Source organism: Bactrocera tryoni, chromosome 1 (assembly GCF_016617805.1).
Source record: "Bactrocera tryoni isolate S06 chromosome 1, CSIRO_BtryS06_freeze2, whole genome shotgun sequence".
Taxonomy (NCBI): Eukaryota; Metazoa; Arthropoda; class Insecta; order Diptera; family Tephritidae; genus Bactrocera; species Bactrocera tryoni.
In genome coordinates, this window is record NC_052499.1 from 42,769,894 (window position 1) to 42,784,406 (window position 14,513).

Sequence of the window (14,513 nt, forward strand, 5' to 3'; positions counted from 1 at the left end):
GGTGGTCCATTCGGAAAGTCAATTTTGGGCAACTTTTTCGAGCATTTCGGCCGGAATAGCCCGAATTTCTTCGGAAATGTTGTCTTCCAAAGCTGGAATAGTTGCTGGCTTATTTCTGTAGACTTTAGACTTGACGTAGCCCCACAAAAATAGTCTAAAGGCGTTAAATCGCATGATCTTGGTGGCCAACTGCCCATGCATCCCGAAAAATGCACTGTTTGGTGTGGTTTGTACGCTGGTGGAATCATTGGACCGTATTTTTCAAAGATGCTGTTGGACGCAACGTTACGGTGAATGGCGATCGCTATCGTTCGATGCTAACAAACTTTTGTTGCCAAAAATGGAAGAACTGAACTTGGTTGACATGTGGTTTCAACAAGATGGCGCTACATGCCACACAGCTCGCGATTCTATGGCCATTTTGAGGAAAACTTCGGAGAACAATTCATCTCAAGAAATGGACCGTAAGTTGGCCACCAAGATCATGCGATTTAACGCCTTTAGACTATTTTTTGTGGGGCTACGTCAAGTCTAAAGTCTACAGAAATAAGCCAGCAACTATTCCAGCTGATTAACTGGAGTAAAAATTGAGATATCATGATGAAACTTGGTACACGTATTCCTTGGCTCCATAAGAAGGTTAAGTTCGAAGATGGGCAAAATCGGCCAACTGCCACGCCCACAAAATGGCGGAAACCGAAAACTTATAAAGTGTCATAACTAAGCCATAAATAAAGATATTAAAGTGAAATTTGGTACAAAGGATCGCATTAGGGAGGGGCATATTTGGACGCAGTTTTTTTGGAAAAGTGGGCGTGGCCCCGCCCCCTACTAAGTTTTTTGTACATATCTCAGAAACGACTATAGCTATGTCAACCAAACTCTACAGAGTCGTTTTCTTCAGGCATTTCTATATACAGTTCAAAAATGGAAGAAATCGGATAATAACCACGCCCACCTCCCATACAAAGATTATGTTGAAAATCACTAAAAGTCCGTTAACCGACTAACAAAAAACGTCAGAAACACTAAATTTTACGGAAAAAATGGCAGAAGAAAGCTGCACCCAGGCTTTTTTTAAAAATTGAAAATGGGCGTGGCCTCGCCCACTTATGGACCAAAAACCATATCTCAGGAACTACTAGACCGATTTCAATGAATTTCGGTATATAATATTTTCTTAACACCCTGATGACACGTACGAAATATGGGTGAAATCGGTTCACAACCACGCCTTCTTCCAATATAACGCTATTTCGAATTCCATCTCATGCCTTCTCTGTATAATATATGTATACATTAGGAACTAATGATGATAGCGGAATAAAACTTTACAAAAATACGGTATTTGAAAAATATATAAATGACGTATAATGAAATCTCGATTATCACTTTATCATGCGAGAGTATAAAATGTTCGGTGACACCCGAACTTAGCCCTTCCTTACTTGTTTTTACTCAAGTTATTAAAGCCGTTAGGTGAGCGAAACTATTAAGTGGTACTCTGTAGCAGCACGTTCCAAAAGTATAAAAATTCCAATGTTTTTCAATGTCTAGAAGCGATTTTGGGTATGAAAAAAGAAAGCCAAAAATATTTTTTTTCATTTAGCGGTGTAATCGGGTTCACAACGGCTGTGGGAAACCCGAGGAGTAAGTACCGGGACATTGTAATTTAAATTCCCCGGGTAAATGATATTTCAAAAAATGTATTATGCTAAGTTGGTAGGACTGTCCTTAATTACTATGCCGAATATAACTACGATCTGTCAATCAGTTTGTTTACAGAAACTGTTTAAATCGGTACACCTCAGTCATAAAAATGTCGAAAAAAAATTTTTCTCGAAATTCGTATATCAAACCAAATTTTGAATTTGGAAAACGCTTACAGTGATTCAGTTTTATCAAAAACACAAGCTTACGAGTGGTAATTACGAAGACGGCCGAGAGATCGTTGAAGTCATGCCTCGTTCTGGACGACCTTCGACCTCTTCCACTGATGAAAATACTAAAACAGTCAAGGATATGGTATGGTATATGGCTTGCAGGCCAGTGTTAGGGAGATAGCAGGAGAAGGCTACATCTCTCGCGTTCTTGCCCGACTCGACTTTTTTCAAAAAGAAGACGATTGTGACCGAATTTAAGCGCAAAACAAAACATTCTTAAATAATTAAACACTTTGCGTTTTTTTTTTTACAATTTCCAGACACTTTGTCGCAAGGTGTGAGTATGCTTATAGTGCGGAGGTCGCAGGTAGATGGATTATCTTGATGTACTTAACTCAATTGGCCAATACAATAAAACAATAAATTTCGCACATCTTCCTTATCACTAGCCAAAAAAAACTTCAAACAAAATTAGCTTTCATCAATATTAAACGGCTTTTATTTATGGTTATTAATTTTCTAGTTATGCTTATCGGCAAACTTTCTCAGGCACGTGCAACATAAGCTTAAATGTTTGAATGATCAGATATGAAACGTGTTTCCCTTTTACTTTTCAACAATTTATCTCAATATATCTAAATTTTGGAAAGCATATAAAAAGGTGATCACAGCAGAGGACCATCATTGTTTATTCTCCACCATTAGCGAAATGAAGTTTCTCGTGATCTTGGCGCTTTTTGCGATAACAGGTTATTACTCAGGCTACTAACCCTTATACTCCTCTAAAATTATATTTTAATAATTCAATTTATTCTTTAACATTCCTTTGACTAGCTTGGGCTGCTCCTGTCGATGACGAGGATGGCTGGTATGTGCCACAAGCTGATGGCTCCCTCGTCTGGATGACTAGTAGCGAAGCTGAAAATATGTTGGCAGAACATGAGGAGAAGGAAAAAATTATGGGACGTTTAGATCTCTCTCCAGTCACCTACTACTTGTACACTCTGTCGAATCAAAATGATGGACAAATAATTACCGCTGACAAGGACTCCATTTCCAATTCGCACTTTGATGCCAGTCATCCAACTCGTGTTTTAATTCATGGCTGGACTCAAAGCTATAAAACAGACATGAATGTTAACATTCGTGATGCATGGCTATCGCATGGTGAATACAACATTATCGTTGTGGATTGGGCACGTGCACGTTAAAAGCACATAGTGCCAGAAACTCAGTATTGGCACTAGCGATAAGACTGAGCAATTGTGCTTTAGTGGTGATTAGATATTTAGATGGCGTGCAAATGCCCACTTTATTAAAACTTTTTAGCCGACAAGTGCCCTTGTTTAGCGATCATCTGTGCTAAATTACAGTTCTGTATCTTAATTTGGTACTAAGTTATGGCACTTTGTAGGTTTTCCTTTAATGAGTTTTTTAAGGGCATGGCAGTGGCCCCATTTCTGCCATCCAGGAACTCCTCCTTACTTTTTTGCCAAGTTTCATTACGGTTTGTCATTTTTTACTCAAGTTACAGCTTGCACATATGGACGGACAGACAGTCACTAGGAATTTAACTAGTCTCATCATCCTGATCATTTCTATATACATATATGACCGTATATCTAACTCGATTAGTTTTAGGTGATACACCACAATAACCAAATTCCCTCAAGATAAATCTATATAAACTCCAACGGATAATCACAAATCTCGTGACACGACTCACCGATTTCGACTAAATTTAGTACATAGCATTCTTCTCATATTCCTATGTGATGCGTGAAATCAGGCTACAGCCACGCCTACTTTTCATATAACAACATTTTAGACTAAATTTGATTATTTAACTTTCCGGTATACACATTAAGAAAAAATTAATATAACGAGGTAAAACTTAAACCTAATATAAAGATTTTCGAATTTCCAGGTGACTTTATGCCACAAATATCGGCAAATAGTTACATTCGAGTATGTGATTAGCCGGACAAGCTTTCTTAAAAATTATGTGGATTAGCGTTGAATTAAAATGGATCTCTAATATAAAGAATGTCTATCCTCTGGTTGACGTTTTCCTCATTAACTTAATATGCTAAATTTAGCCTTTTCGATTTAGTTAATATCACATGCAATCATTTCAAGATGTTTTTAATATAATTGTAGCTGACGCGAACCATTTTCCACCATCTAAAAGAATTTCCCGATCTTTGATTCCTGTAAGTTGTAAGGGAATAAAACGTTCGGTTGCAGGTTCTTTACTTGCTTCCATTCCTCCACAAAATAAATTTGACAGTGCTATCATCAGAATAATGTTCGGTTGTGCAGGGCATATATATCGTATGTCACGCAGATATTAAATAAAGCCAATTCAAGTACGTATTCTTGAAAATAAACCGATAAGACTAATCAATCCGCGTACGAAGTATTGATTAAAGACATTCGATTTTCCATTTTGCTTTTTATACTCTCGCAACAATGTTGCTAAGGAGAGTATTATAGTTTTGTTCACATAACGGTTGGTTGTAAGTCCTAAAACTAAAAGAGTCAGATATAGGGTTATATATACCAAAGTGATCAGGGTGACGAGTAGAGTTGAAATCCGGATGTCTGTCTGTCCGTCCGTCCCGTCCGTCCGTGCAAGCTGTAACTTGAGTAAAAATTGAGATATCATGATGAAACTTGGTACACGTATTCCTTGGCTTCATAAGAAGGTTAAGTTCGAAGATGGGTAAAATCGGCCCACTGCCACGCCCACAAAATGGCGAAAACCAAAAACCTATAAAATGTCATAACTAAGCCATAAATAAAGATATTAAAGTGAAATTTGGCACAAAGGATCGCTTTAGGGAGGGGCATATTTGGGCGTAATTTTTTTGGAAAAGTGGGAGTGGCCCCGTCCCCTACTAAGTTTTTTGTACATATCTCGAAAACTACTATAGCTATGTCAACCAAACTCTACAGAGTCGTTTTCTTCAGGAATTTCCTATACAATTCTAAACTGGAAGAAATCGGATAATAACCACGCCCACCTCCCATACAAAGGTTATGTTGAAAATCACTAAAAGTGCGTTAACCGACTAACAAAAAACGTCAGAAACACTAAATTTTACGGAAGAAATTGCAGAAGGAAGCTGCACCCAGGCTTTTTTTAAAAATTGAAAATGGGCGTGGCCTCGCCCACTTATGGACCAAAAACCATATCTCAGGAACTACTAGACCGATTTCAATGAAATTCGGTATATAATATTTTCTTAACACCCTGATGACATGTACGAAATATAGGTGAAATCGGTTCACAACCACGCCTTCTTCCAATATAACGCTATTTTGAATTCCATCTGATGCCTTCTCTGTATAATATATAGTACATTAGGAACCAATGATGATAGCGGAATAAAACTTTACAAAAATATGGTATTTGAAAAATATCTATATAAATGACGTATAATGAAATCTCGATTACCACTTTATCATGCGAGAGTATAAAATGTTCGGTGACACCCGAACTTAGCCCTTCCTTACTTGTTTTATATAAGTAACTTGCTGCCTAGTATATCGATTCAAATGAACTTATATATTCATAATTTTATGTCGGAATAGGTTATGAACCGAAAACTACTTAGTTGACCCGAATCATACACAACTATAAAGGAAAACAGGAAAAGGAAGCCGAAAAACACATGTCCAAGGTGGTCAAAAATCAAGGTTATGTTGACAGTTTTCTTCGATTATTAAGGTGTATACCACACCGAATTTCTTCCGACCGGCCAAACTATCAACAAGAAAATAGATTTTGAAGAGTAAATTAAGAATTTTAAAATTATTATTATTATATATGTACATATATAAATGATCAGTATGTTGAGCTGAGTCGATTTAGCTATGTCCGTCTGTCCGTCCGTCTGTCGTCTGTCTGTCTGTATATATACGAACTAGTACCTCAATTTTTAAGATATCATTTTGAAATTTTGCAAACGTCATTTTCCCTTCAAGAAGCTGCTCATTCGTCGGAACTGCCGATATCGAACCACTATAACATATAGCTGCAATACAAACTGAACGATCGGAATCAAGTTCTTGTATGGAAAACTTTCACATTTGACAAGATATACGAAATTTGGTACATACTATATTCTAAGGCAACAATGTAATTTCCGAAGAAATTGTTCAGATCGGTTAACTATAGCATACAGCTGCCAATCAAACTGAACGATCGGATTACTATAGCATATCTTTATATACATATATAAATCTTCTGACCGTGTGATTGTAATTGAACTGCTCCTAAACGGCTGGACCGATTTCGATGAAACTTTTTGTGTGTGTTCAAGGAGATTCGAGAATGGTTTAGATTCACAATTTGGTCCACTGGAAAATGTTTTTAAAATTAATTTTTCATTTGTAATTAATTGCTAATTTTGGAATGTTTGACTGATAGATTGCGCTTCCATCGCAGTATCCAATATTCAAACCTTAATTGGCGTAGACGTGCAATAAACAAAACGGTGCCAAAATAAAAGGCGGCATCTGTAGACAAGTTTTCATAACGTGGACAGAGTTGTTCTTTCTTAAGTAATAAATTTGGGGGATTCAATACATCTATGGGTAGCTATAACATTTTTTTCATACCTGCTAACTATTGGAGGGGGTATCTTGACAGGCAATTTAAAATTGCAAAAGATCTGGCATCAAAAAATAGCAGCATAACTGAAGTGTTGATAAAAAGTTCTATTAAAATTTGAGATAAACAGAAATCTTTTCGAAGCATTGCAAGACTGATGCCATAACCTTGCCAGCCGATTTTTTTGTCTTTTCACGATTAAGAACCGTTTCTTAATATGCAGTCCACCAGGCTGACAATCGATTGGACTCTATTGATTTCGCTGATGCACAGCCAAAATTCAATAGTATTTTTTACCCCAAAAACCAATTCTTTCTCAACGCACGAAATGCTTTTTGATTCATTTTTGTTGCTTCACCAAAAATGCGATTATTCCTTACTTAATACTTATAATCTAACTAATAGAAATCATATAGATGGTATTAGTAGTACTACCTATGTATCAGCCACAGTAAACCGTGGGCGGGTCCTCTAGTAACTATATATATAGGTAATAACATAATCTCTGAAAAAATTTTTTAGATCGGATTACTATGTACAAACTGAACACATAGTTACTTAAAAAATGCACCTGTGAAGGGTATATTAGCTGCGGTGCAGCCGAAGTTGACGTTTTTTCTTGTTTTTTACTCATAGTAGTACCTAAAACAATTAACAGAAAATAACGTGGTTGTGATTCACAGTGTTCTTTTTGATGCTGAGGTTCTTGTGAGACAGAAAACCTAACATTAATTCCATATTATATGTTTCTTGCTTGAAAAACCTTTGGCTCAACAAAGCCATTATACTCATATATTGCAGGTTTTAGGAGTATAAACCTATGCAAGATTTACATTTGTTAACGTCAGTGAACTTAAACTATCTTAGTAAATACAATATAAGTAAAAACTTAGATAAGAATGTATTGAAAGTTAAATTAAAATTACGACCGTCGCCTTAATTAGCTGCTTAAACTGCCCAAAAAGTTATCATTTTTCTTTAAAGACAATGCGAGGCCGATAATAATTGACATATTACACTTCTAAAGAATGTATAAGAAGTTAAATATGATTTATCTGCAACAAATCTTAAGTGGGTTGATAGCAAAAGTACGCATATTTATTTTCACTAGTTGAGTGAACTCTTATTTGATATTTTGTATCATGACAGACATCTGGTGGGCCTTTACTAAATATATTTAGCAACTAATTATTATGCCATAGATTGCGCTAGTGATTTCCTTGATTTTATATTGGGATATTAGAATGTTTTTTATAACGTCGACAAAAAAGTACAGAAGAGTGTAATAGTTTTGCTTTCCTAATCTAAACTGATCTCAACAAATTGTTATATCGAAATGACAAAATGGGGAAAGTCGGGCAATAATTTCACAAAGTTTCCATGGCTACGCTATAGCATGTGGCGCTGTCTTGTTGGATCGAAATGTCATCCACATCATAAACAACGTTCTCAGAAAAATATAATAAAACATACAGAAACATACAATCGGTGGCAACAATGATGCTCGAAAAGGTCTGTCCCGTAGTAGTCTGGTAACAGATGCACAGGGTGTACTGAAAATAATGAGCAAAACTTCTCTAACTTCCTTTCTGTCAATGACAACGAAATTTATCATCCATCCTGAGAACTAATGAAGGATTACAAATGAAAACCCTTGATATTAAGAACTTAGGAGACAAAAGTAATGAAAAAACGGATTAGAATCCCTCTCTCAATGGCTAAACTTAACACTTCACAAATCGCTCGTACTAATACTAGTCCTTCTAATGGCACAGAAGCATTGATAATTTCAAAACCTATTGAGCTGAGGGTTGGAGTATTTTAGAGACGAGTATATGGACCTTATGTTTACTAAAAAAATAATTCAGTTAGAAACTTTGTTTATATTAAATGGATGGTAAAGTTCAGTGAACGAGCAGCAAAGCAAAGCTTCCTAATCGTTAGTTGCTTATTTTGGAATATCCGAGCAAATACTCATATAAGCCCGTTGCACTATAAGTGTAAGATCTGACAACCTTGGAAAGTTTACTTTATTATAATTCTGAACTCAATATCGAACTTTAATGACCAATAATATTCACCAACATATCGTTCTATCTTCTTTTATTCACAACTTTATCATATACAATTATTCAGTACTTAGTTGCCATACCCATAGGGAGCAGTGCTGTGAACTGGAACATAGTAATCACCACTGACGAATTCATAATTGTAGAGGCCACCCATTTTCACGGCACTGTATTGACCACCACATTCCTTGCTAACGGCATCTTCGTAGTCACCGCAACGCATGGAGGGGAAGTTATTTTCACGCACGGCTTCAGCGTAGTAAATACATGAGCGGGCATGACTGCAAGCACCAGTCAAGTCTAAACCACAACCTGGTTGATCCTTACCACCGTTGGGATAGAAAGAGCTCTTGCCAATTGGTTTCAAGAAACCCAATTTACCACCACATGTCTGAATTGTTTCTACATAGTGAGCGTCCTCGGAGTTGAGACGTTTGTTTGGTTTGCTGTAACTGAAGAGTGGGAGAGCAGGGTCCAGACCGACAATAGCATGAATTTTGCCAGCGCCGACATTCTTGCCCACATAACCGGAAATTTGAGCACCCAAACTGTGACCGATCACTTCGAGTGTATCCAAGTCTCAAACCATGATTGCTCACCAAGTAATCAATCATGCTGGCAACCTTCTTTCCCACTCCGGGAACAGCAGCGACGGATGAGACATAGTCAATAGAACGTGCACGTGCCCAATCCACAACGATAATGTTGTATTCACCATGCGATAGCCATGCATCACGAATGTTAACATTCATGTCCGCCTTATAGCTTTGAGTCCAGCCGTGAATTAAAATACGAGTTGGATGACTGGCATCAAAGTGCGAATTGGAAATGGAGTCCTTGTCAGCAGTAATTATTTGTCCGTCATTTTGATTCGACAGAGTGTACAAGTAGTAGGTGACTGGAGAGAGATCCAAACGTCCCATAATCTTTTCCTTCTCCTCATGTTCTGCCAACATATTTTCAGCTTCGCTACTAGTCATCCAGACGAGGGAGCCATCAGCTTGTGGCACATACCAGCCATCCTCGTCATCGACAGGAGCAGCCCAAGCTAGTCAAAGGAATGTTAAAGAATAAATTGAATTATTAAAATATAATTTTAGAGGAGTATAAGGGTTAGTAGCCTGAGTAATAACCTGTTATCGCAAAAAGCGCCAAGATCACGAGAAACTTCATTTCGCTAATGGTGGAGAATAAACAATGATGGTCTTCTGCTGTGATCACCTTTTTATATGCTTTCCAAAATTTAGATATATTGAGATAAATTGTTGAAAAGTAAAAGGGAAACACGTTTCATATCTGATCATTCAAACAGTTTAGCTTATGTTGCACGTGCCTGAGAAAGTTTGCCGATAAGCATAATTAGAAAATCAATAACCATAAATAAAAGCCGTTTAATATTGATGAAAGCTAATTTTGTTTGAAGTTTTTTTTGGCTAGTGATAAGGAAGATGTGCGAAATTCTTTAAAATTAATGCACAATAACTACAATTATATCTAGGTCGAACACGAGAGATTGAGCCGATTGATTCGTGTCGCTATCGGGGCTAGTGGTAGTTGCAAGTATCACATCCAGGAAAATACCTTAAGATGTAGAACCTCAACCAGAGGATCGCAATCTAAGCGGTTTTATATATGCAGGCTTTCTCCGGAAATTAATAGGATTGAGTTGATTAAAAAATTTATTGAACTAATCGTGACAATTCTTGAAAAACTTTCAAAGTAGGCTCCTTCTGCGTAGATGCAGCGTTGCCAGCGCGATTTCCAAACATTGTAGGCGTCACGGAAATCATTATCCGAAATAGCATTGAGAGCGGAGATGCATGCTGCTTGGATCCCTTCTATTGTCTCAAAAGGCTTGCCTTTTCATCGTCCTTTTCAGGCAGCTGCGGAAGTGTTGGGACGCCGGCCTTTGTTAGGTAGCTGTTGGCAAGAAAGGTGGTGTGAGCCTGTACATATACTTTATATAACTCATACACTGACCGACAAATCCGGTATAAGATTTATTCGGAAAACGAAAAATAGTATATACATACATATATGTATGTAGTCTATGGAAGTTAGGCGTAGTTCCCTGAGGTTTAGTCCGATTTCGTCCATTTTCGTATCGTAAGATGGGAATGTAAGAAGAATTTCACCTTCCAAAACTGGTTGAGACCAGTCGGTCGGATCTCCCATCGTCCAGTTCTTACCCCGGCTCTTATTAGGCCCTCTCATACGATCTGGGGAGTAAAATTTAAAGACTCTGGAATTTTTTAGTTATTGATTTATACCGCTTCTATCGGGTGATTTTTAAGAGCTTGATAACTTTTTTAAAAAAACGCATAAAATTTGCAAAATCTCATCGGTTCTTTATTTGAAACGTTAGATTGGTTCATGACATTTACTTTTTGAAGATAATTTCATTTAAATGTTGACCGCGGCTGCGTCTTGGGTGGTCCATTCGGAAAGTCAATTTTGGGCAACTTTTTCGAGCATTTCGGCCGGAATAGCCCGAATTTCTTCGGAAATGTTGTCTTCAAAGCTGGAATAGTTGCTGGCTTATTTCTGTAGACTTTAGACTTGACGTAGCCCCACAAAAAATAGTCTAAAGGCGTTAAATCGCATGATCTTGGTGGCCAACTGCCCATGCATCCCGAAAAATGCACTGTTTGGTGTGGTTTGTACGCTGGTGGAATCATTGGACCGTATTTTCAAAGATGCTAGTTGGACGCAACGTTACGGTGAATGGCGATCGCTATCGTTCGATGCTAACAAACTTTTGTTGCCAAAAATGGAAGAACTGAACTTGGTTGACATGTGGTTTCAACAAGATGGCGCTACATGCCACACAGCTCGCGATTCTATGGCCATTTTGAGGGAAAACTTCGGAGAACAATTCATCTCAAGAAAGCCATAAATAAAGATATTGAAGCCAAAAGTGAAATTTGGTACAAAGGATCGCATTAGGGAGGGGCATATTTGGACGCAGTTTTTTTGGAAAAGTGGGCGTGGCCCCGCCCCCTACTAAGTTTTTTGTACATATCTCAGAAACGACTATAGCTATGTCAACCAAACTCTACAGAGTCGTTTTCTTCAGGTATTTCTATATACAGTTCAAAATGGAAGAAATCGGATAATAACCACGCCCACCACCCATACAAAGATTATGTTGAAAATCACTAAAAGTCCGTTAACCGACTAACAAAAACGTCAGAAACACTAAATTTTACGGAAAAATGGCAGAAGAAAGCTGCACCCAGGCTTTTTTAAAAATTGAAAATGGGCGTGGCCTCGCCCACTTATGGACCAAAACCATATCTCAGGAACTACTAGACCGATTTCAATGAATTTTCAGGTATATAATATTTTCTTAACACCCTGATGGCACGTACGAAATATGGGTGAAATCGGTTCACAACCACGGCTTCTTCCAATATAACGCTATTTCGAATTCCATCTCATGCCTTCTCTGTATAATATATGTATACATTAGGAACTAATGATGATAGCGGAATAAAACTTTACAAAAATACGGTATTTGAAAATATATAAATGACGTATAATGAAATCTCGATTATCACTTTATCATGCGAGAGTATAAAATGTTCGGTGACACCCGAACTTAGCCCTTCCTTACTTGTTTTTACTCAAGTTATTAAAGCCGTTAGGTGAGCGAAACTATTAAGTGGTACTCTGTAGCAGCACGTTCCAAAAGTATAAAAATTCCAATGTTTTTCAATGTCTAGAAGCGAATTTGGGTATGAAAAAAGAAAGCCAAAAATATTTTTTTTCATTTAGCGGTGTAATCGGGTTCACAACGGCTGTGGGAAACCCGAGGAGTAAGTACCGGGACATTGTAATTTAAATTCCCCGGGTAAATGATATTTCAAAAAATGTATTTATGCTAAGTTGGTAGGACTGTCCTTAATTACTATGCCGAATATAACTATTGATTCTGTCAATCAGTTTGTTTACAGAAACTGTTTAAATCGGTACACCTCAGTCATAAAAATGTCGAAAAAAAAATTTTTCTCGAAATTCGTATATCAAACCAAATTTTGAATTTGGAAAACGCTTACAGTGATTCAGTTTTATCAAAAACACAAGCTTACGAGTGGTAATTACGAAGACGGCCGAGAGATCGTTGAAGTCATGCCCGTTCTGGACGACCTTCGACCTCTTCCACTGATGAAAATACTAAAACAGTCAGTCAAGGATATGGTATGGTATATGGTTTGCAGGCCAGTGTTAGGAGATAGCAGGAGAAGGCTACATCTCTCATGTTCTTGCCCGACTCGACTTTTTTCAAAAAGAAGACGATTGTGACCGAATTTAAGCGCAAACAAAACATTCTTAAATAATTAAACACTTTGCGTTTTTTTTTTACAATTTCCAGATACTTTGTCGCAAGGTGTGAGTATGCTTATAGTGCGGAGGTCGCAGGTAGATGGATTATCTTGATGTACTTAACTCAATTGGCCAATACAATAAAACAATAAATTTCGCACATCTTCCTTATCACTAGCCAAAAAAAAACTTCAAACAAAATAAGCTTTCATCAATATTAAACGGCTTTTATTTATGGTTATTGATTTTCTAATTATGCTTATCGGCAAACTTTCTCAGGCACGTGCAACATAAGCTTAAATGTTTGAATGATCAGATATGAAACGTGTTTCCCTTTTACTTTTCAACAATTTATCTCAATATATCTAAATTTTGGAAAGCATATAAAAAGATGATCACAGCAGAAGACCATCATTGTTTATTCTCCACCATTAGCGAAATGAAGTTTCTCGTGATCTTGGCGCTTTTTGCGATAACAGGTTATTACTCAGGCTACTAACCCTTATACTCCTCTAAAATTATATTTTAATAATTCAATTTATTCTTTAACATTCCTTTGACTAGCTTGGGCTGCTCCTGTCGATGACGAGGATGGCTGGTATGTGCCACAAGCTGATGGCTCCCTCGTCTGGATGACTAGTAGCGAAGCTGAAAATATGTTGGCAGAACATGAGGAGAAGGAAAAGATTATGGGACGTTTGGATCTCTCTCCAGTCACCTACTACTTGTACACTCTGTCGAATCAAAATGATGGACAAATAATTACCGCTGACAAGGACTCCATTTCCAATTCGCACTTTGATGCCAGTCATCCAACTCGTGTTTTAATTCATGGCTGGACTCAAAGCTATAAGGCGGACATGAATGTTAACATTCGTGATGCATGGCTATCGCATGGTGAATACAACATTATCGTTGTGGATTGGGCACGTGCACGTTCTATTGACTATGTCTCATCCGTCGCTGCTGTTCCCGGAGTGGGAAAGAAGGTTGCCAGCATGATTGATTACTTGGTGAGCAATCATGGTTTGAACTTGGATACACTCGAAGTGATCGGTCACAGTTTGGGTGCTCAAATTTCCGGTTATGTGGGCAAGAATGTCGGCGCTGGCAAAATTCATGCTATTGTCGGTCTGGACCCTGCTCTCCCACTCTTCAGTTACAGCAAACCAAACAAACGTCTCAACTCCGAGGACGCTCACTATGTAGAAACAATTCAGACATGTGGTGGTAAACTGGGTTTCTTGAAACCAATTGGCAAGAGCTCTTTCTATCCCAACGGTGGTAAGGATCAACCAGGTTGTGGTTTAGACTTGACTGGTGCTTGCAGTCATGCCCGCTCGTGTATTTACTACGCTGAAGCCGTTCGTGAAAATAACTTCCCCTCCATGCGTTGCGGTGACTACGAAGATGCCGTTAGCAAGGAATGTGGTGGTCAATACAGTGCCGTGAAAATGGGTGGCCTCTACAATTATGAATTCGTCAGTGGTGATTACTATGTTCCAGTTCACAGCACTGCTCCCTATGGGTATGGCAACTAAGTACTGAATAATTATATATGATAAAGTTGTGAATAAAAGAAGATAGAACGATATATTGGTGAATATTATTGGTCAT

At 37.7% G+C, this 14,513-nt stretch overlaps 3 protein-coding genes and 1 pseudogene across 3 annotated transcripts in view; 2 read left to right on the forward strand and 2 right to left on the reverse strand.

The window, feature by feature from the left end:
* Window positions 1-14,513, reverse strand: part of LOC120768043 (RYamide receptor) — a 368,160-nt gene that overhangs the window by 267,864 nt on the left and 85,783 nt on the right. The window lies entirely within an intron of this gene.
* On the forward strand, window positions 2,593-3,094 carry LOC120768215 (pancreatic triacylglycerol lipase-like). The gene is made up of 2 exons (XM_040094827.1): window positions 2,593-2,632; window positions 2,718-3,094. Exons 1-2 carry the CDS (start codon window positions 2,593-2,595, stop codon window positions 3,092-3,094), a joined length of 417 nt encoding a protein of 138 aa, XP_039950761.1.
* Window positions 8,641-9,743, reverse strand: LOC120767063 (annotated as a pseudogene).
* On the forward strand, window positions 13,336-14,437 carry LOC120767062 (phospholipase A1-like). The gene is made up of 2 exons (XM_040092918.1): window positions 13,336-13,375; window positions 13,461-14,437. Exons 1-2 carry the CDS (start codon window positions 13,336-13,338, stop codon window positions 14,435-14,437), a joined length of 1,017 nt encoding a protein of 338 aa, XP_039948852.1.